The sequence below is a fragment of the Scardinius erythrophthalmus genome, assembly GCF_964197995.2.
Source record: "Scardinius erythrophthalmus genome assembly, chromosome: 16".
NCBI lineage: Eukaryota > Metazoa > Chordata > Actinopteri > Cypriniformes > Leuciscidae > Scardinius > Scardinius erythrophthalmus.
The window spans coordinates 3,073,739-3,099,408 of NC_138236.1; the positions used below are offsets into that span (position 1 = coordinate 3,073,739).

General features: G+C 37.3%; 2 protein-coding genes across 2 annotated transcripts in view; one reads left to right on the forward strand and one right to left on the reverse strand.

The window, feature by feature from the left end:
* LOC308704774 (uncharacterized protein) overlaps positions 1 to 25,670 on the reverse strand; it is a gene marked incomplete at its 3' end in the record, with an annotated part of 525,175 nt that overhangs the window by 407,150 nt on the left and 92,355 nt on the right. The gene's annotated exons all lie outside the window — the stretch shown is intronic.
* iglon5 (IgLON family member 5) overlaps positions 1 to 25,670 on the forward strand; it is a gene marked incomplete at its 5' end in the record, with an annotated part of 63,898 nt that overhangs the window by 34,222 nt on the left and 4,006 nt on the right. Inside the window, 5 exons of the mRNA XM_081388014.1 lie at positions 3,411 to 3,643; positions 9,671 to 9,790; positions 16,214 to 16,345; positions 17,645 to 17,765; positions 17,858 to 18,009. Of these exons, the coding sequence (XP_081244140.1) occupies positions 3,411 to 3,643; positions 9,671 to 9,790; positions 16,214 to 16,345; positions 17,645 to 17,765; positions 17,858 to 18,009 (758 nt within the window). The remainder of the gene's footprint in view (positions 1 to 3,410; positions 3,644 to 9,670; positions 9,791 to 16,213; positions 16,346 to 17,644; positions 17,766 to 17,857; positions 18,010 to 25,670) is intronic.

Genomic DNA, 25,670 nt, shown 5'->3' on the forward strand with positions numbered 1-25,670 from the left:
TAGAGAAAACGCTTAACCATTTAGCGAGTTGGATTCATATTCTGAGCTCATCTGTTCAACTGTATATAGTATGCATCATCAATAAGGTTATACAGAATTTGGTCTTTTAATGTCACTGTTTTATCACATAAAGGCCCAATATATATATATATATATATATATATATATATTCACACTCTCAGAAAAAAAAGGTACAAAAGCTGTCACTGGGACAGTACCCTTCAAAAGGGTTCTATATGTACACTTTTGGTACCAATATATACCTTTGAGGGACTAATATGCACTCTTTAGGTACAAAGGTGTTTTTTTTTCTGAGAGTATATATATATATATATATATATATATATATATATATATATATATATATATATATATATATATATATATATATATATATGTATATATATATATATATACAGTATGTTCATATTGCACAGCTCTACAGGTTTTATCATACTCACCTGCCGGAAGGGTGCATTTTTTAACACTTTAATTTCACTCTCTCTAGTTTTGTTGTTAGTCAGTTTCCAGGCATAAATGACTTGGTTTCAGTCTATCAGCCAGCAATTGAACTCCTGAACCTGCTGTCAGGGGTACATATTCTGAAAAGCACCATATTATTATTCCACACAACTACACTGGGAATGGGAATTGATGTGATATCACAGTTTGATACGCTGAAAGAAAGTTAAAGCTGACATGAATGTGAGTGATATTTAAGCCTTAAATGTGTCACGATCTTTCCATTTAAAGAGCAGAGCAAAGCAGTGACATCTAGAGGTGAACTGTGGTTACTGCATGTGGCCAGACCAATGGCATTTCAGTGTGTGGTCTGATTCAAGAGTGGTGAAGTGCAGTTGTCAGTTATTAATGGCATTTTGTTTATTATGGCGTCTTCAGCGTTGCTCCCCACATCTGCTTCTAGAACACTGGTGATATTTCATGCAAATAATTGACCAAGCTCAGAATTGCATTTTTTGTGTTATTTACAAATGCCAGCAGGCAAAGGATAAGATTATGAGCACTGAACTGAATGTGTTTTGACAGCCTTTATTCCAGACTCTGAGCGGCAGTGTTTGTAATTTCAGAACTGTCAGTCATATCACTGTCAGTTTTTGCCAGTTTGTTGTATATAGAAGCTTTCGGACTTCTCAGGACTAAAATACTTGAATGCGAGCTTTAATGTCCAATAAACAATCTGGTGATTTGGTGCAAATGGTGCTGATGATGCCCTCATAGATTCCCAGTGTCCAGATGGGACCCAGAACGACGTGTTTAGAGCTTTTTGACCAATGAACATTGATCTTTGCACCACTGAAATCAATGTATTTACAGACCCCATTGAAGCCGGTCGTGCATTTACAGACTTCAGCGGATATATTCAGTTAGAGAACACATGAAGTCTCTGAATGAGTTGTGGAAGAGTGCTGTGATATTATACAATTTTTCAAAAAAAAATTGAAAGGGATCTAGAATGATATTTAACCCTCTGTTGCATGCATTATGGGGAAAAACTTTGATTTTTATGGTAAAGAAAATCTGTTTGAGTTTTAATGCATAAGAAAAGCTATATTTGAATTGAGAGGACTTTTAAAAAAAAAAAGTAAAGTAAATGCTGAAAAGAATTAATATGGATAAATGGATAATTTAAAAAAAGAAAAAATATTTGATAGGCAATATTTATTTAAAAATAATAATTTAGGAGAGAGTGCTGTGTGATATATTTGACACTTTTTCAATAAATTATTCAAACCTAAATGATATTCAACCATCTGTTGCCTGCATTATTATTTTTTTAAATGGTTTAAAAATGTTTGATTACATTTTCATGCATAAGAAATGCAATATTTGAATGAGGAGAACTTTTTTAAAAAAGTAAAGTAATACTGAAAAAATAATTACTATGGATAAATGGGTCATTTAAAAATATAAACAAATACAAATGTTCCAATAATATATAAAAAAAAACATGATAACTGCAATATTCTTCAACAAACATATAAATTTAGGAGAGAGCGCTGTGTGATATTTTACACATTTTTTAAAAACTAAATTATTTAAAAGTATCTAGAATGATATTTAACCCATCTTGAATGTCAGAATATGTTTGATTCAGTTTTCATGCATAAGAAAAGTTATTTCGGGGAATTGGGAGGACTTTTTTTAATATTGACCAATAGTAAATATTGACCAATAATTAATATGGATAAATGGATCATTTAAAAATATAAATAATTAAACACATATTGTTTTAAATATAAATAATTAAACACATAAATAATTAAACAAATATATATATATATATATATATATTATTTAAAAATATAAATAATTAAAAAAATATATAAATAAAAACATGATAACTGCAATATTCTTGAACAAACATATTAATTTAGGAGAGTGTGTTGTGTGATATTTTTTACTTTTTGCACTAAATTGTTTAAAAGTAGAATGAAATGTAACACTCTTGCATGAATTATGAAAAAAAAAAGTTTGATTTACTTTTTAAAGTTATATTTGGGAACTGGGATGACTTTCAGTAAAGAAATGTCGAAAAATAATTAACATGGATAAATGGATAATTAATTTTCTTTTTAAAATGTAAATAAAAACACATAACTGCTATATTCTCTGTAGCGGCTGAATCCGTATCCGTTCCACTCCCACACAATGCTGCTTCAAGCCTACACACATTCCTCATGACAAATACTTTATATGACTAAATGCTTTTAAAATGGGGTTTACTCACTAACAAATGTGAATCATATTCTGGATGGAGGAATAAAGCTTTAGTGAGGGCTCAAATGCATCCTCCGCATGGAGAACAGAGCCAGATAAAGACTTTTCACTGCCAGTGGGACAAAGAAAAGCTTTCTGTTGGTTTATTCAAAACCCTCCCTTCAATATTAACCATTTGACTGCCATCTTATGAGTAAAACACACGTGTTCCCCTTAGGCATCATGCAGTAGAGTGTTAATGTGTGTGTATCGATTATTTGTGCATACCGTATATAAACATCCCACCACTTTTCTCGAAGCTCCGCTGTTCTGGCGGAGTCACGGCGTGTGTTTTCTGGCTCTGTGCAGTGTTAAAGCAATCACCACTGGTCTGATTAGTCAGCTTAATGATCTAGTTAATGACCCGGACCTTATGAGCGAGTTGTAACGATTACGAAAGAAAGTTTCATGCAGAGTTTCATGCTAGCGCTCATTCAATGACATCACAGTAATTGGCCATGGAACTTAGTCTGTAGACGCCATATTTTATTGAAAACAAGGCATTGAGGAGGCGGAGACGTACAGTCCAGAAATGGTGCACACAATAAATGTCATTTGCCTCACAGCCTTGTTTTTATTCACTTCAAGTGAGTCAATCCTGTCTGTCCTTTTCAATCTCCTCTCTTTCTTAGATGCAAGATAGATGAGGAGGTCACTCACAAGGCATGGTTGAACCGCTCCAACATCTTATTCACGGGCACAGATAAGTGGTCCCTGGACTCCCGCGTCTCCCTGGTGAACAACAACAACAGCGACTTCTCCATTAAGATAGAGAGAGTGATGGTGGCAGACGAGGGACCCTACACATGCAGCTTCCAGGCCAGGAACCAGCCTCGAACGGCCCACGTCTACCTCATCGTTCAGGGTACGTTGATCGGGGATGACCCTGTAAGTTCGATTAAACCATCAAAATATGGGGGAAATATTTTGGAAATGTTTGAGGGAAAAACAAAACACTAAACTTGGTTGAGGTCTTTATCTGACAAAATCATTTGGGAAAACTACAGCTACATGTTTACTATGCAAAAGAAAATGCCTAGAAAAACAAAAAGCTCACAGGAAAATGCATACAACATAATCAGTTATAAATATTTTGTCGTTTCTACCTAACCAAAAATTATGCCACGTGTCATTGTGTTATCACAAATTGACTTTATTTGACTAAAGGGTTTCGTCTTCAAAAATGCATATGTGTTCATTGTAGACACATACAGCTCTGGCCATAAGTGAGGAAAGCTGACTTTTTTTCTTTTGTTGACATTCAGCTTTCCTCACTTTTGGCCAGAGCTGTATGTGTCAACAATGAACACACACAAAAAAAAGCAAAAATATGAATGGTTTCTAAAAAGGTTTCAGAAAATATGTGTCAATTTTGTGATCAGTGTTTCTATGGAAGTCTTTATATCTCACAGTTCTGACTTAATTTAGGTTGAATTAAAGGAGAACTCCGGTCAATTTTAACATTGAGCTCATTTTTTTGTACATTTGGAGTGCTGTCAATACAGAGAACAACGACAAAAATCGGTGTTGCCTACACCGAGTTATTCTATTTTTAAAATTTGCACCCTGTTGACTTCAATGGGGCAAGTACTAAACCTGCTTTTAGCCTCTTAACATCCTTGATGTGTCATTACAAGTGCACAGAAAATGTGAGTGATTCCTTCAGAGTGAACACGAGTGGATCTGACTGCAGTAGATGTGAAAGAAATGTATAAAAATGATGTTATTTAAGCCAGCGCACATACCTGTGTTTACATCCTGTTTTCGGGTGAAGTCCAAAGTAGTCGATTGCCGAGTTCACGCGCATAGGTTTAGTTACCAATGATCACGCGCGTGAACTCGGCAAGGAATCACTCACATTTTCTGTGCACTTGTAATGACACATCAAGGATGTTAAGAGGCTAAAAGCAGGTTTAGTACTTGCCCCATTGAAGTCAACAGGGTGCAAATTTTAAAAATAGAATAACTCGGTGTAGGCAACACCGATTTTTGTCGTTGTTCTCTGTATTGACAGCACTCCAAATGTACAAAAAAATGAGCTCAATGTTAAAATTGACCGGAGTTCTCCTTTAATCACACTTATAGTACTTCAGTACTTTATATCACACAATGCAATTTCATATCTCACAAAAATAATTTGCAGTGCAAATTTAAATCTCACAATGTAACATTATATCTTTAAATATCGACGCTGTATCTAAACTACCATTTAAAAGTTTGGGTTCAGTGCGTTTTTTTAATGTTTTGAATGAAGTCTCTTCTGCTCAGCAAGGCTGTGTTCATTTGATCAGAAATACAGTAAAATTGTGAAATGTTATTCTATGTTATTTCTATGTGAATAAATGTTAAAATATAATTTATTTCTGAGATCAAAGCTGAATTTTCAGCATCATTACTCCGGTCTTCAGTGTCACATGATCCTTCAGAAATCACTCTAATATGATGATTTGATGCTCAAGAAACATTTCTGATTATTATCAGTGTTAAAAACAGTCATATACATCTGGAAACTGATTTTTTTTTTTATGATTCTTTAATGAATAGAACGTGACACATGAATATTTTTGTAATATTATAAATGTCTGATCTGTGACTTTTCATTCACATTTACTCATTTAGCTGATGCTTTTGTCCAAAGCGCCTTACAAATGAGGAGAACGATAGAAGCAGTCGAACCAACAAAAGAGCGACAGTACCCAGAACACGTTACATATATATAAAACATAGATCAATTTAATGCATCCTCACTGAATAAAAGTATTAATTTCTAAAAAGAAAAAAACAAAAACAATTCGGACCACAAACTTTTGAACAATTCACAGCTGCAAAAAAAGTATAAAAAAATACAAATTGTGAGATATAAAGTCACAATTACTTTTTAGTTTGTTTGTTTTTTATTCTGGGCTTCCATATATTTCTGTCCATCCAAAAGAAAACCAATACAAATGATGCCTGAGACATGCACAGACCCTTCTCCTCGTGGATATCTAGTTCTTTTGCTTCTATGAGTTTCAAACAAACAAACTTTTTGTTAACTTCCAAAGATTGTGTTCACTAACCAGCGTAACTGACACTCCAGTGGCTGTTTCTTCCCTGAAAACGCTTATTTATTTCATCGATCAATATGCATAGACTGAATGGACTGTCGGTGTGCCATCGAAGCTACGAATGGTTTACTTTCAGTTATCTCTGCGCATTAAAGTTGATGAGTTTAACATCTATTTTAACATCAAAAAGCTCATTTCTGATTCAAGTGCTTCTCTTCCTTTATATCATTCCCAACCCATTTGATTTTATTTCTGCTGTGAAACATAAAAGAAGCAATTCCTTTAACTCTTTCCCCACCAGCCATTTTCGAGCGTATTCACAAAACGTAGCCTACATGGCGGCCAGAATATTTTGTTGTATGAATTCATAATCCGTCAGTATATCAAAGGAAAGAACAGAGCCTCTGCTCATTGTTTTCCAGCTTCATTCATTCCTTATCAAACGTGAATGTGGGTAAGTTTCTGAAAACACACACAACACTTCGAACCAAAAGCTGAGAATATCGCAAGACGGATTGGATTTGGAAGGATGATCAAAACATGGCAGTTTCGATGTATTTGCTGTTGAATGTGTGTGATCACGTTATCTTCCACTGAAACATCGGCTGCGTCTAAAATCACACACTCTCTTCATTAGTTAGAGGAGAGCGGGGCACATTAACGCCGGGCTCGTTGTAACACACTTGTTTTAAATACTTCCACACATGCTAGCATGACAAAACTTAGTGTATGTACTAGTTATGCCATATCAACACTATACTGAGAAGAAATTGCACCAAAATTCAGAAATCTTTGGAAGATATCAATGAACATTTATTTAACCATAGCCAAAGTAAATGTCTTAAAATTAGACAAATCTGATGTTCTTTAATGCTGATCTAACCAGAAAAAGACACTAGCTGGGTTTAAATCCCAGTTGTGCAGGCGGGGCATGTTGTCACACTGCGTTACAATGAGCCCCTATTAGAACTATTGAGAAACCATGAGAAAAAGGTGAATAAAGACTGAGAGTCAATGTTCAGCAATTATTAATAACTATGTTTTGAACCATGTTGTAAAGCTGTGTTTTCCTGTGTTTGTAGTCAAAACCCAAAAATTAGTTTACATTTAATTATTAAAAATTGCCATTATTTTATATGAAAAAGTTTTTTAAATGTATTTTATTTAGAAAATATTTTAGTTTGTCTTGTATACTTTTTTATTAGATCAGATAACATTTTAAGCTGTCATATGTCATGTTACAATGTACCGCACCTATGGGGCATGTTGTCATATTTCACTTCCACTCTTTCAGGGTAAATCAAGAAAAAAGTAAACACTGGATTAATAAAACAATACCACATAATTGTACTAGACATGTGTGAAATTAATGTGGGGAAGAAAAAAATGCTCAAAAGTAGATTTACACAAACTGAGAAATTCTAAAAGTGTTAGGTTGTGCCCCGCTCTCCACTACTTTGTTAATGCTAAAAAAGTATGTTCTATATAATATAAATGTGTGTATTATTAATGTAATCTGGACGTACTGTACTACATCCGCCATGTTGTCATTATCATGTGATCTACCAGCGTCAGTTGCGTCGCTTCACTGTCATCCATAAATCCTCTCATGTGGCCTCATGGGATAGTGAAGTGTCCAATGCACATGAGTAGCCTACTGTGAATTTGGACATACTTCTTTTTTCACATGGTGTTTTTCGCCTATATAGTAGGGAAGTATGCGATTTCCAATGCAACCATTTTCTATCCACTCCATCTGATTAATGGAGATCTTTTTCATCACTTGTTTTTCGATCCGGAGATGCTGTACTGTATTTCGGAAGATGTGCAATAGCGCCCCCTACCGTATAACAGTGGAACCACGGATTGCCAGAAAAAGTTGTCAATTGCTGGGAAGCATGGGGTCATAAATGATGGAAAATCTCATCAGTGGCGGGGAAAGAGTTAATGGCAGTACCAAGAAGACCAGAGGGCTTGACACAGATGTAATGAGCATCGGAGGGGTGGTTATGCTCAGTAATCTTTAGCCTGACCGGCTGTGAGAGGCGGGAACGGGTTGTGCCGACTGTCACGTCAACAGCAACATGAGTAAGAGTTCCAGCGATCCTGACTGACGTGATTTATTGGCAGCAGACCCTTCCTCTGATGGATTGCTTGCATCCCTCCCTTTCCTCCAACCCCAACCCAACCCCGCCGGCGGGAAGTTGTCAATTGTTATGTATATCACACCATGCATGATGCGTTTTCCTGTTGCACAAGATTGAAAATATCAAAGAAGGGCTGCACGATATTGGAGTTTTTCTGCAATATATAGCTATATTAAAAATAGCTCTATTTGGAAAGAATGATTCATTCTAGAATGATTAGGGTGATTTTGTAGGGGAGTGAATCTATGGATTGTTTCTGCCATGGAAACAAAAATTTGAATGGTAACTGTGACTATTTAAAATCATAATTGTGAGCGATAAACTCGTAGTTGAAATCGAGAGAAAAAGTCAGAATTGTGAGTTGCAACTTCCTAAAAAGTTTAAAAAATAAATATTTTTCATGTGTGAAATCCTTTTAAGGATGAATAATTTGGGAAAAACTTGAAAAATGTGTGTGTGTGTTCATAATTTACCCTCCTTTACTGTTTTTGACCAATTCAATATGACTATAAAATTATTATTATTATGATTATTTTATTGTATTAATTATTATTAATAATAAATAATAATATGTAGTAATAGTAATAAAGTTAAATTTATAGTAATAACACTATTTTACTGTAAACTAAAAATAGAATTAGTCACACTTTATCGAATAGGGTCCAATTCTCACTATTAACTACAACTTTTGCCTCAATAAACTCCTAATTACTGCTTATTAATAGTTAGTAAGGTAGTTTAGGTAGGATTAAGGGATGTAGAATATGGTCATGCAAAATAAGGCATTAATATGTGCTTTATAAGTACTAATGAATAGCCAATATCCTAGTATTATAATAAGCAACTAGTCAATAGTGAGAATTGGACCCTAAACTAAAGTGTTACCAAAATCACACTACTAATATTTACATCTTAATTTTTCAAATGGTATATCAAGCTTTTATTTTGATGGGTTGCCAGCAAATAAATAAATGCACTACCAGTTAGTTGTATATTAATTTACACGCGTGCAGCAAACGAACCAAGCCATTCTGAGACTGAATCATGAACAGCATGTGTGTAAATGACGTTCAGCCCTATAAAGTGAAGAATATTTCATAGAAAACTATACTTGGCCGGTCTGAAAAGCAAGGGAGCGTGTTCAAAATGCATGTCAAGTACGCTGTTGGCCGACCGGCAGGCCAGAACCATCTCACCAAACACAGGCTTTTTTATCTGCCACACGGAGCTTTGCAGACAGATGACCGTATTTGCTCGATACCATTGTGCCCTCAATTTTAGTCTTAGTGCGATATGAGCGAAAATAATTACACCCCCCAGTCACTCCTCCAACGGGAAAAATCTGCTCTGGGTCCAATCTCAAGTTTATCGTCGGACGCATTTCGCCCTGTTAGAAACTGAAAAATGGACTGCTTGAGAATGCCTCGCAGGCCAAATCTTTGGCCATCTTCATTAAAGCTCTGATCATAGGCCATTTAAATTCAAGGACCGGCTCATTATCCGTACGGCATTATGCATTGCCCTCTGCTTTGGGAATTTAGTCCAAAACAGCTGATTGGAATCATTTATAAACCCTGAAACAAACAACCCGTCTCGAGTAAATTTATTCAGCTTGGTTTTTTTAAAACTAAGGTTGATTTTTGACATCAGCTAAGCCTCTGTTTTCATTTATCTTAATTAAAAACTTGTGTTTTGCAGTACCGGCCCGGATAGTGAACATCTCGCAAGATAAATCGGTGAATGAAGGCGAAGACGTGAACCTCTTCTGCCTGGCGGTCGGCAGACCCGAGCCCACTGTGACCTGGAAGGACTTCAGATGTGAGTATTACTGCGCTCATTTTCTTCATTTGTCACACTGTAAATGAACGTCAAGTTAAAGGGATAGTTCACCCTAAAATGTCAATTCTGTCAAAATTTACTCACCATAAAGTTGTTCCAAACCGATATGATTTTCTATCTTCTGCTGAACTCAGAAGACGATATTTTGAAGAATATCAGTAAACCAAACAGTTGATGGACCCCATTGACTTCCATAGTATTTTTCTTCCATACAACAGAAGTCAATTGTTTAGTTACCAACCTTCTTAAAATTATCATCTTTTGTGTTCAGAAGAAAGAAAATCAAACAACTTTTGAATTATCATTTTTGGGTGATCTGTTCCTTTAAGCGCATTGCATTGTGGGATACCGTTTACTCTTTTCCACATTTTTTTCAATCCAACAATATTCTGTGTTCTTGTTGTGCACTACACATTTTGACTAATGTTGCATGGGTATTTCATACATAAAATGAGCATACTGTACGCAATATACTGCAGAAATATTAGGATCTGCATGCCATTATGAATGTAGTCTTAGTGATTTACAGCTCAGATTTCATTATGGATAATTACAGCCACAACCAGGGTGATAATTGTCAACATCATCCTCTTTGTCACCATTATCGCTCTGCCACAATATTAATAATTATGGTTATCATTAACATGCTATTTATAACTTTCAATACCGTTGATATTAGCTGCATTCATTTCCAGTGCTCGTTATGAAACGCATAACAGGACCAGCAATTTTTGTTTAATCTTTTCACGATATGATTACAGGACATGGTAGGGATCATCATTTACCCTCATTTATTTTTCAACCGAGTCCTTTGAATTCAACTCAAGAGTCGCTCTGCCTGTAAACGGAGCAGATTCTCATGAATAGCCCAGCTGAGCTCAGATACTAAACCTCTAGTGTCTCCGTGTAGTGCACACATTGAAGAGCCGATCGCAGATAGTATTGGCATGCGTCTCAAATCCGTCCAGTTATGATTCATCAAGGGGAGGGGCTTTCATTTGATCACTATGTGAGTGTTGAGAACATGCATGTTTCATATTTTACTCCAAAATCAAAAGAATTCAGTTACATTTATGCATTTGCCAGACAAAAATTACAGTGCATTTGGGATACAAAGTTTATCATTGACTCCTTGGCATTGTTAGCATCATGCATTACCAGTTACAGAAACATAAAAGAAAATGCATATTTTTTCCCTCTGTAAATTCTCATTTCTGTAATGCAAAAACTATAACATAGTGTGAAAAATATAATTATATCATTTTAAATTTATGAGTGTATCCCTATGATAAAAAAATCACATTGACTATTACAATAATCGGAATCTAATGAGAATCAAAATAGTTTTTAATTATTTATGCAAAATATCTTTGTATTTTAGAGCTGATCGATTCAGGATGAATTGAGGATTACTTTGTATGTTTGTTTAAAATAGAGATCACGATTCTCACACAATTCTGAACAGACAGCTAAACAAAAATAGCATGCAAATTACTTGAGGTTCTGACAAAACATTAATTTCTGCTTATTTAATTGATATGAATGAATGAATGACATTTTTTTAAAGGTTTGAAAGAATGATTCAATGACCCAGAAAGCCTTCTCCTGTTTCATTACTGGATGAATCACTAGTCATGACAGTAGGAAAGTGTCCCACTGCTTTATAATATTAGTTATAATATCTGCTGCACTGCAAAAAAATGCTTTTCTTACTTAGTATTTTTGTCTGGTTTCCAGTCCAAATATCTAACAATTCTGAAATCAAGATGCATTTACTAGATAAGTCAAATTAGATATGATATTATGTCCTGTTTTTTTTTTAATTCATCAAAATTAAGTGAGTTTTTGCTTAAAACAAGCTAAATTATCTGTCCATGGGGTAAGAAAAATAATCTTAATTTAAACAGAAACAAGATTATTTTTCTTATGGACTGATCATTTTGCTTGTTTTAAGCAAAAACTCACTTAATTTTGATTTATTTCCCCAGAAAACAAGACAGAATGACTTATGGCATTTTACTACTTTAGTAAATGCATCTTGATTCAAGAATTTGGACTGGAAACAAGACAAAGATACCAAGTAAGAAAAACATTTTTTTGCAGTGAATCTTTAGTTTCAATTCTTATGAATAATCCAATCTATTGGTTTGTGTCCATTAAGTTTAAAATAAAAATCTAAAAAATGGGAATGTATTTTTTTATGTATAATATTATTCATTTATTGCAAATAAATATTTTTTTTCCATTGCATCAGCAAAAATAACCACATTGTGGTATATACTGTTATCATGATATAAAATTACCTCTACTCTGCATAAAACCGAAGCCATAGCTCCTGTGGTCCTTGTCTGCGGATCTCTCGCTCTGTGCTTTTCCCCACTCAGCACTTCCTCCACACCTCATAACCCACCGGCACGGCAGGAATAAAGAGAGGGGCGTAAAGCGCCACAGAAAGAGCCACATTGTTATTCAGCGCGAGTCACTGCGGTGGAGCTACTGGTTGCCAGCAGCGGGGCGAGAAATTGGGTGTGTAGATTAGGCCAGAGAAACAGAAAGCCATCTGGACCTGTACATCTCACTGTAGGGAAGCAGGCAGGGCGCGATGACATCACAATCACACACCTGTCCGTCACTGACAGAAGACACGCCCACTCCGTCGAAAACACCGTAACCGGGAGCTTGCATCGCACATGCACGTCCAAACGGATTGAAACCGGCATTACTCACGCGTTTGACACGTCAGTTTCATTCATTAGACCGACCACCCACACACATTCTGTCCAGTACATGTTAAAGGGTTAGTTCAGCCAGAAATTAAAACTCTGTCAGTAATTACTCTGCCTCATGATGTTCCAACCCCGTAAGACTTTCGTTCATCTTCGGAACACAAATGAAGATAGTGAGCCTGCGTTCTGACGTACAACCCAGAAGCGCTGCGCTGTTACACTACGTGAACTCACTCAGAGAAACACAGAAGAAAATGAAGAGTTGAATAAAGTCGTTATTTTTGTTTGTTTTTTGCGCACAAAAAGTATTCTCGTCGCTTGATAAACTTAAGGTTGAGCCACTGTAGTCACTTGGACTATTTTAACGATGTCTTTACTAACTTTTCTGGGCTGGCAGATATCAATTACAGAGAAGCCTATGGAGGAGTGAGACAGCTCTCAGATTTAATCAGAAATTTGTGTTCCGAAGATGAACGAAAGTCTTACGGGGTTGGAACAACATGAGGGAGAGTAATTACTGACAGAGTTTTCATTTCTGGCTGAACTAACCCTTTAACATGTACTGGACAAAAAGTGTAGCATCTCTTCTCTTCTCTGATGACGAGGGCGGGGCAACCTGTCACTCACATGAGATTCAGCAATAGCAAACCACAACCATCCAATCAATTGACAAACCCATGGACAAAATCAAGCCCTGCCCAACAATTGTTCTTGTTCCAGGAGTCGTTTCACTCGGAAATACGACACAATAGAGAAGAAAAGACAATCACAACTTCCGTTTCCTGCTGACTCTAGCACATTATTTCCTGTAAATTCTCATTACTGTCATGCCAAAACTATACCATAATGTAAAGAAAATAATGATATATGATTTAAACTTAAATGTATACATTATGGCTGAATCCCTTAATTTATGCACCAAAAAAAAATAATAATAATTGCAGCATTTTTAATGTAATTAAATAAATAAAAAACTTTTTAATTTGGTGGAAGTGCATATATTTAATTTTGAGTGCCACAGGAGCTATGACAACAATTTTATGCAGAGTAGGAGTAATTTTATATCATGAGAACAGTAGATATAACAATGTGTTATTTTTGCTGAAAATTCAATGGGAATCTTTTTTATATGCAATAATATAGAATTATATAAAATAATATACTTTTTTTACATCATTTGCAGCATGCAAACATAGAAAAAAAAACACTTTTGTTTCTGAAATGATTTCATTAAATTATGGTATAATTACATTTTTTTTTTTTTTTATTATTTAACTGTTTGATTCCATCTAGCTGTTTGAATGTAATTCTAAAGCTGATTTTGTCGTTTTGCTGACATTTTCCAGCTGTAGCTTGAGCAAAAATGCGTCTGGCCACATGGGAATGTGCTTGCCACAACTGTGAGAAATAGTTACAAATACCTTATAAGAAAGCATCTCAGCTCGAAGTGTATGAGACACACCAGTCTTTTTACCTGTAAACCTTTTTTGTCAGGAAAAGATTATGTTTTCCTCCCCAGCGGGTTGAAAGGTGCTCAGACGGCCTGACGAAGATCTCACAGGGGAACGATATTTATTACGCTAATGGAATGAGTGAATAACATTGCTGTAAACCCCAGCGTGTGCTCAGTCGGGTGGCATCGGCAGCTGCAAATAATCCTCTCCAGTTCAGTAGCTGTGCTAATAATCCCCCGGAATAATCTTCAATTAGAAAAGGTGCCGAATTTGTGGCATAAAGTCCCGGTGGTTGTGAATTAAAAGCTGTGCGGTTGCCTTTGTGTTTGGCTGAAGCCAGAGAGAGACTACTAAGAAGTGGATTATTCTGGTTGACACCGAGATTTTTGTGTGCCGTTCTGCAGTCTGGCTATTGTAGTTGAAAAAGAACAAAGTATGCTTGCATCATGTATCCGTTCTCGCTGTCATTGTTGTACTAATATCATCCACTTTCATCACACTGAGGCAAATCCACCGTTGCCCCTGTAACTAAAGATTTCTGTTGTTGTCTGTTTCGTCTCGCTGAAGGGAAAGAAGTGCCTTAGAGATGCGAGATGTCTTTTTGTAGTTCACAATGGCCGGCAAATAAAGCTCAGTGATGCATTGCCCAACACACGTTCTGTGATGTTTATCTGAGGGCGACGCAGACACGAGTTTCTTATCAAAGCCTTTCAGTTTATTCCATGGACCTTTTGTCACTTGCCTCCTCTTATCATTGCTCTTGTTAAATAAATAAATTTTATTCTGTTTAAAATTAATTTTAATCAAGGTGAAGTGTGTCATTTCTGCTCCACTAGAAGCACCAAACAGAATTGCAAACATAACTAGAAAAGAAAAGGTTCATCGCATTAATTTTAGTCTGAAAGTCTGAAGGTTATATAATTTTCAGAACTTGTTTAGTTTGAAGGTTATATAAGGTCTGTGGAGTTTGAGAATTGAGACGTGGTTGTTATTTTGTGTGCAGTTGCTAGTTGTTAAATGTGATGTATGTAATGTTTTTCTCGTTTCTCGTCCTCCCTGCCAATGCGTCTCTACAACACGACTTCATCATCCAGCTAGATTCATCATCAATCACCCCATCAAGGTCGGTCAGAAATCTTGGAGTAATATTTGATGACCAGCTGACCTTCACAGACCACATTACAAAGACCACTCGATCATGCCGGTTTGCACTGCACAACATCAGGAAGATCAGGCCTTTCCTAACTGAGCATGCAACACAACTTCTCGTCCAGGCCCTGGTCATCTCTAGGCTTGATTACTGCAGTGCTCTTCTGGCTGGACTTCCATCATGTGCAACTAAACCTCTACAAATGATTCAGAGCGCTGCAGCTCGTCTTGTCTTCAACGAGCTCAAGAGGGCACACGTCACTCCTCTCTTCATCACTTTGCACTGGCTACCTCTCGCTGCTCGCATCAAGTTCAAGGCATTGACGCTTGCTTACAGATCTATCACAGGCTCAGCTCCCTCCTACTTTCAGTCGCTCCTACGAGTCTACGTCCCCACCAGAAGCCTACGATCGGTCAACGAGCGACTTCTCGTGGTTCCATCACAGAGAGCCATAAAATCACTTTCCAGAACATTCTCATTCACGGTTCCATGCTGGTGGAATGATCTCCCACCCTCATCCGGGATGCAGAATCCCTGACAACATTCAAAAGACAGCTGAAAACCCATCTCTTCCGTGAGCACTTAACCTCTTAAAAAATAAATAAAAAAATCCATGTGTTGAAACAGCTAATAATAGAATGTGACATTTTGTATGTTTGCCTCATATTTATCTTGACTCTACAGCAAACCCTGTTCACCTTGAACACTGTTGAAGTAAACTTGTAGGGGTTGGGTGAAAAGGTTCAATCATTTAGTCATTTTAGAGAACGTAGAGTAGAGGTTAAAGAGCCGGGTTCAAATCGGTGAATTCCCGTCTTACCATTCCACTCCAGGGCAAGACATTCAACAGCTGGTTTCTCCAGGAGAACCGTCCCTTGTGATACACCGACCGAGAGAAAGTCGTTCTCCCTGCTCCATGTCCTCTAGCCTTTTTTTGTTTAATATGACAGTGTGGAACAATGATCCTAGTGCGCCTGCTTTAACAACACCTACCCTCCCAATACACTCATGCATGACATTGTGCGCCATGGTGGCGTGTATTCAATCACCTTCTCGTCTTTTGTTTTCACAGACGGTCTCATGAGCGAGGGCGAATTTCTGGAAATCACAGAAATCAAGCGACATCAAGCAGAGGAATTTGAATGCATCACCAACAACGGTGTGGCGCCGCCAGACACACGCCGTGTCAAGGTCACAGTCAACTGTAAGTCGAGTCGTCAGAAACACACATTACATCCTAATGAGATTGTTGAGACTGTTCCAGAACACTTTGTGATGGCGTAATGGAAACATAAATTGAATTGCTGTCAGCCGTCTATAGAATTAAACTCTATCTTTTCATCGTCTCTTCTCTCATCTCCATGGGGTTGTAAAGAACTTGAGGAAAAGTACTTCATTACTGTACATTAGTGTCATGAAACCCTCTTGTTTTAGCACTGGTTGTTCACACTATACCTCAGATTTGAAAAAGACTCAAGTGGGAGTATAGAGAGTGGAGACAACAACCAATAAAACACAGATGTGCAACACAATCAATATTAAGAAAAGGGAATATTACAATATGAGCGGAGAAACAAACGATAGAGTTGGGGGCACCTTGATGTATTTTACTCCAAATCTTTTATTGGTTTTCAGCGACAGTACAGAATAGGACATTGTAAAAAACAGTAGATCATAAAATATTGTCCATTATTAATCCCTTACATGAACCCCCCCCCCAAAAAAAATCCTAGAACTCAAATGAGGGAAATTATAATAAATTATAATATCCTTCCACTTAAAGCTACACTGTGTATTTTTTTAAGTTGATTCTTAGCAAAAAACACGTTATTTCAAAATGATATGTGCCCATTAATGTGTAATTACTTTTACCAACTAATCAAGTATTCTCGTAAGAGCGAGTTGCTCAAATGGCGGCAGCCATGTTGCGCTTCCATCTTGAAAATACATTAGCCAAAGAGGGACATACCTGGAAATTCAAGCTTCGCCTTTCACGTTTTGACACTCAGTGGCACCGTGACGAATGCGAGGGGGAGATTACTCGCGACTGCCGGCAGATTTGAAATAATACGGCCAACGTAGGAGTTAAAACGCCCTCTGAATGGGAGGGGCTAGAAACTAATATTCAGTTGATAGTCATAAACAATTTCACCGCTAGATGGGAGAAAATTCTACACAGTGTAGCTTTAAGAAGGATAGCCCGTCTGGCCAAGATTGTAGTAAAAACAATGACTTTATGAACTCTGGCCGCCAAATCAGGCCTATAGGGGAGACCCCAAATAGGGCTATAAATGGGTCAGGGTCAATGTAAGTGTTGAGAGCTTTTGTAAGCGTCTCAAATACATTGGACCAAAAGGTTATATATAAAAATATAACCCAATGACAAAAATCTTATCATTAGAGACTACTAACAACTATCGTGAACAAATCAAATACGCTTTGATCAATTATTCTTTGAAATATCAATATATCAGCATTATAACTGTGAGCTGTTGGTCTTTAGATCCACCGACAATTACAGATGTGAAGAACATGCCTGCCCAGCTGGGGAAAACTGCAATTCTGCGCTGTGAAGCTATGGCGGTTCCCACCGCGTCCTTTGAATGGTACCGGGATGACCGAAGGTAAGGTGAACCATGGGAAGCAGCACACGCTGGCTATACGTGACAACTCACTCAACTCTAAAGTGTGATCTTTCTTATTACTTCTTTCTCAGGCCGGTAGAGAGCGATAACACGTTGAAGATTAAAAACGAGAAAACACGTTCCCTGCTGCTCTTCACCAACGTCACAGAAAAACACTTTGGCAACTACACCTGTTTCGCCTCCAACCGCCTCGGGGCTTCCAATGCCAGCATGTTACTCTTCAGTGAGTACGCTATTGCAGACACACTCGCACTCAAACACTCTCCAAACGTTCGTGAATCTACAAAGGCATAAAGTCAAGGATAAATAAACACCCTTCAGGAAGTGACTTTCCACTGTACAAAATAAACAAATGTGCAATTCTCGCTCCCCGATACTAGTTTTCACGTAGAGCTCCTCCGTAGACGGATGGCAGCGATGTGTCTGTTGATGGAGCTTGAAAGCAAATGGTCTGGTACTGTAAACTCAGCAAAGCGCATCGGTTTCACCCTTTTTAATAATGCATAACTTGAACAAACTCCTGCAACAGCGTGAAGCATTTAAAAGGGTTTGTGACACTACAGCACAATTCCCATGCATTAGCTCGGAAGTCCTTATTATTGATGTTTGAAGTGATTTTGATTGGGAATACGTGACAATTTCATTTCTTTTTCTCTTTTTACTTAATGATTAAGCTTGTTTAGCACCATTACATCAAAAATGGTGTCCCTTATGGGTGAAATTCATGCTTGTATTTTAAAGTGTCTCCAATATTGTAATTTAAAGGCTCCTTCAATAGGTTTGCATCCAAGGTCAAAAAACACTTGAATTTTCTCATAATATACATCGCAGCATCAGCTATTTTCTCACAGTTTCTAAAACGGTTCGATAAAGCATCTGGTCTTTCTAAACTCATCCTTTCCGAGAGCATGCTCTGCTCTGATTGGTCAGATGGCCCAGTCTGTCGTGATTGGTCTCAGCACTTACAGAGGTCCCTGAGGTCTGGACCGAGGTGTATATGATAAAGGTTGTGAAATAATTGGCTAATATTTGGTGCTGCACGGATTTTACACAATGCTGAAAAAATATTAGAGATGATCAATCGCATTAAAGTAGGAGGGCTACTTCTCGTAGCTGTTCACAGAAGCTGATCACGAATTAGTACATGGTCATTCAGTGTGAGATAAACTCAACATGTAATATTTGTCAGCTGTTTTACAATAGAAATATTAAACGACTAACAGAAATATTTGGGGGTGCAAACTAATAAACTTTTGTTAAATTTAGTTTTTAGTTTTTGAAAATATAGACTAGAATTTGCGTGATTCATTGCAATAAGCGTCAGTGTGACGAGACAAGAAAGATTAACAAAGACATTTTCATTAGCTATAAGTTTAACTCTTTCCCCACCAGCGTTTTTGAAAAAAAGTTGCCAGCCTACGCCGGCATTTTGGATCATTTTCACAGAAGTTTCATGGCCAATCAATATATTTTGTTGTATGAATATCTGAACATGAAATATATCAAAAGAAAGAACAGAGCCATTTAATTCTAGCTTCTAGTTTTTTTATCAACACTTGAATGTTAAAGTTTCATAAAAAAAGCAAAATTTTGAGCAAAAATCTGAGAAAATGGAGTAATATCATCACTCCTGAAAAATCCTCTCTCACTTCTGTCATTAGAACCAACGTGACTTTTTACTGCGCCGAGTCGAAGTGCTCCCAGTGCTATTCCGCCATACATTATAGTTATCCTTTTTACCCGCTTAGAAAAGCGCCACGTTTTATTTTGTGTCACCATCCTTGGTCGTGTAACTACTCGTGTAACTGTATTTAAATAGGGAAAACGTGGAGGTGTTTGGTCGCTTCTAACTTCATCTCTGTTTGGATCCTAATGAATGAACTGGGCTAAGCTAAGTGCTATCAAAGTGTCGCCGCGCGCCAGAGCGATTGAGTACACGCACTGAGAAGAGAGAGGTATGTATCAACTCGTCTTAGGTAAGGGAATAACATAGTTTAATATGAAAAAACAGTGGAGTGTTCCTTTAATAATCAATGTGCATGCGGACTCCATTTGAAACAAGCCCAACAAGTGAAGGAGACGTGCTGAATGAAATTGCACAACAATCACTTTAGATGGCTCTTATGGAACAACAGAAATGCAGCTTTTACTCAGTAAACAAAGCAGCTGCGCTCATTTCTGAAGAGCATTTCAATATTTCCAACAGCCCAGCATGTCCTCGAACGCCCCTAGCAAACTCTGTATTGTGACCTCTGTAATTATGAAACCCTGCGTACGGCCTTGTTTACAGCACGGGTCAGAACCCAAACTCGCTGAGTTTCAGCTCTTTCTCAGCACTTGATACACAGTGATACGAACAGTAACAATGGCGTCAGTTTTACCGTATCAATCTCATCCTTTGTAAGAGCATCAAAGTGGATTTGCAGTAAACAGCGTCTTCTCGACATGAACAACTCAAGCCAAACTCTTCCAATCTGAGATACAACTGCAGTGTTTGCAGGTTCAGCAGAAGTGAGACTGGAAGTGCTGACGACTCATTCCAGGCAGATCAAAATCGATCCTTTCTTTTAGGAGACAACAACTCCATTTATCTGCACTTTGATCTTTGAAACTTTGCTCACCTTTTACAAACAGCTGTATTACACACTGCATGAAAGGGAATATCCGAAAAAGCATAATAGGGGCACTCTGGCATTGTCATGCTACCACAGAGAATTGTGGGAAATGTAGTTTTGTCACACATAAAGGCCAATTTTATTGTTATTCTTCAGCTCACAAAATGTGTACATATAATTGCACAGCCAACAATTTAAAATGAACTATGATCATTCTAACAAACTTTCACAAGTTTGTTGTGCCTGAAGTGTTTGTTAACTGAATTAAAGTTTTGTTACAGCAAATATTGTGTCCACTGCAGGACATCAGTGTCTTGAGTAATACAGGATTCCTATAAAGCATGCACTGTTGTGGAAAATGTGCTTTGAGCGTTTACCGAAAGCTTTCATTGTCTTACTGTAAATAGTTCCTGTCTTATACAGTTGCTCTGCTTTATTGAAGACAAACCTCAGGGATTTTTAAAAACCCAGGGCTGAATGAAACAACAAGGACACAATAACAAATCATATCAACTCTAGAGATTTCCTTGTACTAGCGATTTTTCTCAGCAGTTTTCTAAATGATATATATGTATTATTATTTTATAGGCAGGGAGACTATTTGGTTAGTGCACTAGAAGCATTCATCTCATGATAAAGAAGGGAATCTCATGAAAACAATTCACCCTAAGAACGAAAGAAAAAAATGATATTGTCCATTTGCATTATTTTCATAACGGTTAAGCATGTTTTAATGCAGCTGGTTGTTTTGCTTTTGATCTCCCATTATTCTCTATGGTGATTCTCATTACTGTAATACAATGATTTTTTTATTTAAATGAGCATGAGTTCAAGACAGACTAACAAATACTACTACTATATGATGTACTAACACTTAACTTTCATTATTATTAGTAGTATTTCATATCACAGTGGCAGAATTATGATATTGACAATTGTGGGTAAATTGTCTTTGCAAAAAAAAAAAAATAAAAATCTTTCAATCTTGGTGGTGAAATTATGGTTCACACAAAAATAGACGTTTCCCTACTGTTGGCAAAACAAACTATTTAAACCAGCCCACGTTGGTTTTCTGTTTTTGTTGGATGTTTTAGCTGTTTTTTCCAGGCAGACCTGCTGAAAACTATCAAACAAAACTCTCTGACCAGCAAACCCCATTAGTCTGTTTTGTTCATTATTCCGGGTGATTTCAGGGAAAGCAATAGGGGTGTAAAGAACGAGGAAGGTTAAAGGGTAACTCTCACCAAAATGCAACCTAGGGTCTTTTTGTTAATCTACCCGAGGTAAACCTTCGTTTAAAAGCATAATTAGAATGGAAACGGCACTTTTAAGTTTGATCGTATTTTTGATTTCGGTCAAATTGCCTTGTGAATGGGAGTGCATTGGGACACTTCTATGATAGCATCAAAAATCGCTCTTTTTAAACACTAAGACGGCTCGGCACAGCATGAAACTTTGCTCGAAGTGTGTGTGTGCACAGAGTTTACTAAAAAGAAAGATTTTGAACAACTCTCTGTGTCCGCCGGCATTTTGACAGTCAAAAATAGTTGATCTCCGAATGCAACGTAACAGGGAGGAGAGTAAAGATGGAAAGTTCCTAAAGCTTAGTTCCATATAAATTCACGGATAATTTGTTGTTTTGTCGTTCGTGAAAATCAATATTGATCTTGTATTTGAAAAAGGATGCTCATATAAGAAGCAATACTAAAATTCAGAGTCAGTTCATTCACATTCGGAGATCTACTATTTTTAACTGTCTCAGAGACAGTTGTTCAAAATCTTTCTCTTTAGTAAACTCTGTGTACACAAACAATGTTCTCAATGCTGGAGTTCATGTGTAGAGCCCCTGGTGATACTTCCAGCACAGTTTCATGTTGTGTCGAGCCTTCTTAGTGTTTAAAAATAGTGATTTTTGATGCTATCATAGAAGTGCCCCATTCACTCCCATTCAAAAGGCAATTTGACTGAAAACGAAAATACGATCAAACTTAAAAGTGGCGTTTCCATTCTAATTATGCTTTTAAACGAAAGTTCGCCTCAGGTAGATTAACAAAAAGACCCCAGGTTGCATTTTGGCAAGAGTTATACGCTTTAAGAGTTATGCTGCAGTCTACAGGCAACAGCAAACGAACATATGATACAACTGTTTGTGAATATTTCATTCATTCAGCCTCTTTCTTTGCTGAGGATAATTAACCGCAGCGGTTTACTTGTTTTCTGTAGCAGTTAGCTCCTGATTCCTCTTACACTTCTACTTAATGATGAAATGTTTTCAAACGGTACTGTAAATCTATAGCCAAATGAACTGCACAGAGCATAAACAACCAATTAGCTAGGCAAGTACATGTATGTCAGTTCTGCCACTGCAATTATTGCATAAATTATTAGCATTAGTGTTCCACGTAGTGCTGTATGATTTCCGTTCAGACGTTGTCGTATATTAAACCTCATTACTTTGTTAAATCTGCTTTATGAGATGCTAAAATGCTTTTGCCAATTCTAATAATAAAGGTTTCCATTTAAATCTTTCTCAGTTCTCCAAGAAACATACTTTCATACATTTATCATTTCACAAATTTCAGCAAGTAGCCACTAGCCAGTATGTTGCTTAATTGCTATTAAAATATTTAAAGGGGTGGTTGATTATGATTTGACTTTTCTAACTTTAGTTTGTGTGTAATGTTGCTGTTTGATCATAAACAACATCTGCAAAGTTACAACGCTCAGAGTTCAAAGCAAAGGGAGATATTTGCTTTTAAAGAATTTGTTTTTTTAGGACTACAACAAATGGCTGGACATTCCTCCCGGGTTAGTGACATCACCAACCCTAAAATGTACATAAACCCCGCCCCCTGAACACTGAGTCCATGTTGAGAAGAGGAAGAGTTGTTGTAGTCGAGCACATTTGTGAGTCAGCTCAAACTGTAGCATCCGTCTTTTCACATGCAATAGAAAGTCACTCTGTGTGCATCTCACAACAGTTCCAATACGAGCGATTTATAGATTAGATTATCATGACAGAATATGCTAATTGAAGATAGTTAACTCCACATCAGCAACATACATTCATCAACTAACCATTCAGAGATGTCCTGTTGCTTCTACGTGTTGTCACTTCTTTTGTGAGTCTCTCCATCATTGTATGGCTTCGGTTTAAACATAAAAGGCAGAACAGTTTCTGACATTATAGTGTGTGTCTGCATGAGGTAATCGGAGCTGCTAACACACACAAGCTCTTGAAACTCCGCCCCCTGTGCCCGGAGCAGCAGCTCATTTGCATTTAAAGGGCCAGACACAAAAAAGGTGCATTTTTACTAACCCTCAAAAAGTGGCAACTTTAACATGCTATATATATCTATGGGGTATTTTGAGCTAAAACTTCACATACACACTCTGGGGACATCAGAGACTTATTTTACATCTTGTGAAAAGGGCATTATACCACCCCTTTAAGTAGCTCAACAAGCTCCTCTATTGATGAATTTCCTATTTAAAGAAGGCTTTTAAAGGCTTCTGATATCCATCTCTGGGTTCTGGTGATAAAATATGTCTCAGCTCTTTCTGAGAAGAAGCCAGCTTCACTCGATTTTAGGGTCACACTCTTTCTAGCCCTAAAGGGCAACCTATAAAGGCGCTGTTAAACACAAAAACAAAAGCAGCACCAAGTCAACTCCTGTATGTAATAACATAACATCAGAGTTTGACCGCGTTCTGGACCCAGCAGGCGGCAGATCTCTCAGTGGAGAAGTTTGCTGCTGCTGGAAGATTCAAAGCAGAGCAAATGAGAAAGGAGGAGGAGGAACAGGTCACGGAAAAACCTTGGGATGGAGCCAAAACATTGTTGCATTGAGTGATTGAGCATATACACAGAAAGATCTTACATTTGTTCCAACGTTGGCTTTCATGCTTGGCTGCTTCTGATTTTGGCATAAATTGGACAAAACTCTCAAACCTCCCGTGTTTTGTTTTTGTTTTTTTGTGCAAAACTCAATAGGGCTGTGTGTTATATTTTTTCACTATAGTGCTATATATCTCAGTACATCTCAATACCAGTGTAACAGTGGTTACAATCCCTGGACAGGGCAGAAAAAGGAAGCTATCAATGGCTGCAACCGGATTTCTGAGAAGACAGGTTCAGAAGAAGTAAGTGACTGCAAAAGACCTGCAGCAAGACTTGGTGGCAACAGGCACTGAGGTTTCAGCTTGCCCACTTAGGTACTAAACGCATGCCAAAACTTTGAGACGTACACCACTACTGACCCAAAAGCACAAGAAAAGTGCTCAAAATCATATAAATTATAACTTTTCGGCCCGATATATCAGTGGTATGTCTGGAGAAAGAAGAATGAAGCATTAGCTGTAAAGAACACTGTCTACAGTTAAGCATGGTGGCGCTCGTGATGCTCTGCGGCTGCTTTACGTCCTCTGGCACTGGAAACCTGCAGCGTTTGAAAGGCAAGATGGATTCATTGAAGTATCAGGAAATCCTAGGAGAAAACGTCATGCCGTCGGTGAGGAAGCTGAAGCCTGGGAGTCATTGGATCTTCAAACAGGATAATGATCCCAAGCATACCTCAGGTTCCAAATCCTGGAAGATTTTACAGTGGCATCACGGTCACCTGACTTGAACCCCATAGAAAAGAGATTTTGAGATTTGAAGAATATTATTGCTCATGAGGAACGGGCTCAGATTCCTCAGAAACGCTGCCAGAAGCTGGTGTCTGGTTATACATCTCGTTTGCAGCAGGTCACAACCGCAAAATGGTGTTCTACAAAGTACTAAAGATGCTTGCCATGAAGGGGTTGAATAATTTTGAGATTGCAGAAGTCATTAAAAGTTGCATTTTCAGTTGAATTTGGGGAAACCACTTGAAAAATGTGTTGTGTTGGGCTATTTTAACTACTTTTGTTTGATTTGTTCATTACAAACAGCTGAAAGTCTGTAAATATTGCCAATAAACCTGATTTGCAATGGTGGTTAAATAATTTCGATTACAACTGAATATTGTCCGCAGAATGCTGTGATTGACCAATCAGAGTGATGAATTTTTTATAGATTGGCTGTACATTATTGCTTACATGATGCTTTTATAGCTCATTAGCAATATACAGCAGGTCCTTCGCACAACCAGTATTAGTAAAACTACCATCCAGCATCATGACGGTCCATATCCATGTTATCTATTTTTTGCCTTTTCTTCCCTCCTTTTCATTCCACCCTTCTTGTTCGTTCTCCGGCCCATTATGTCGGAGCGCTGCTCTCCTCTCC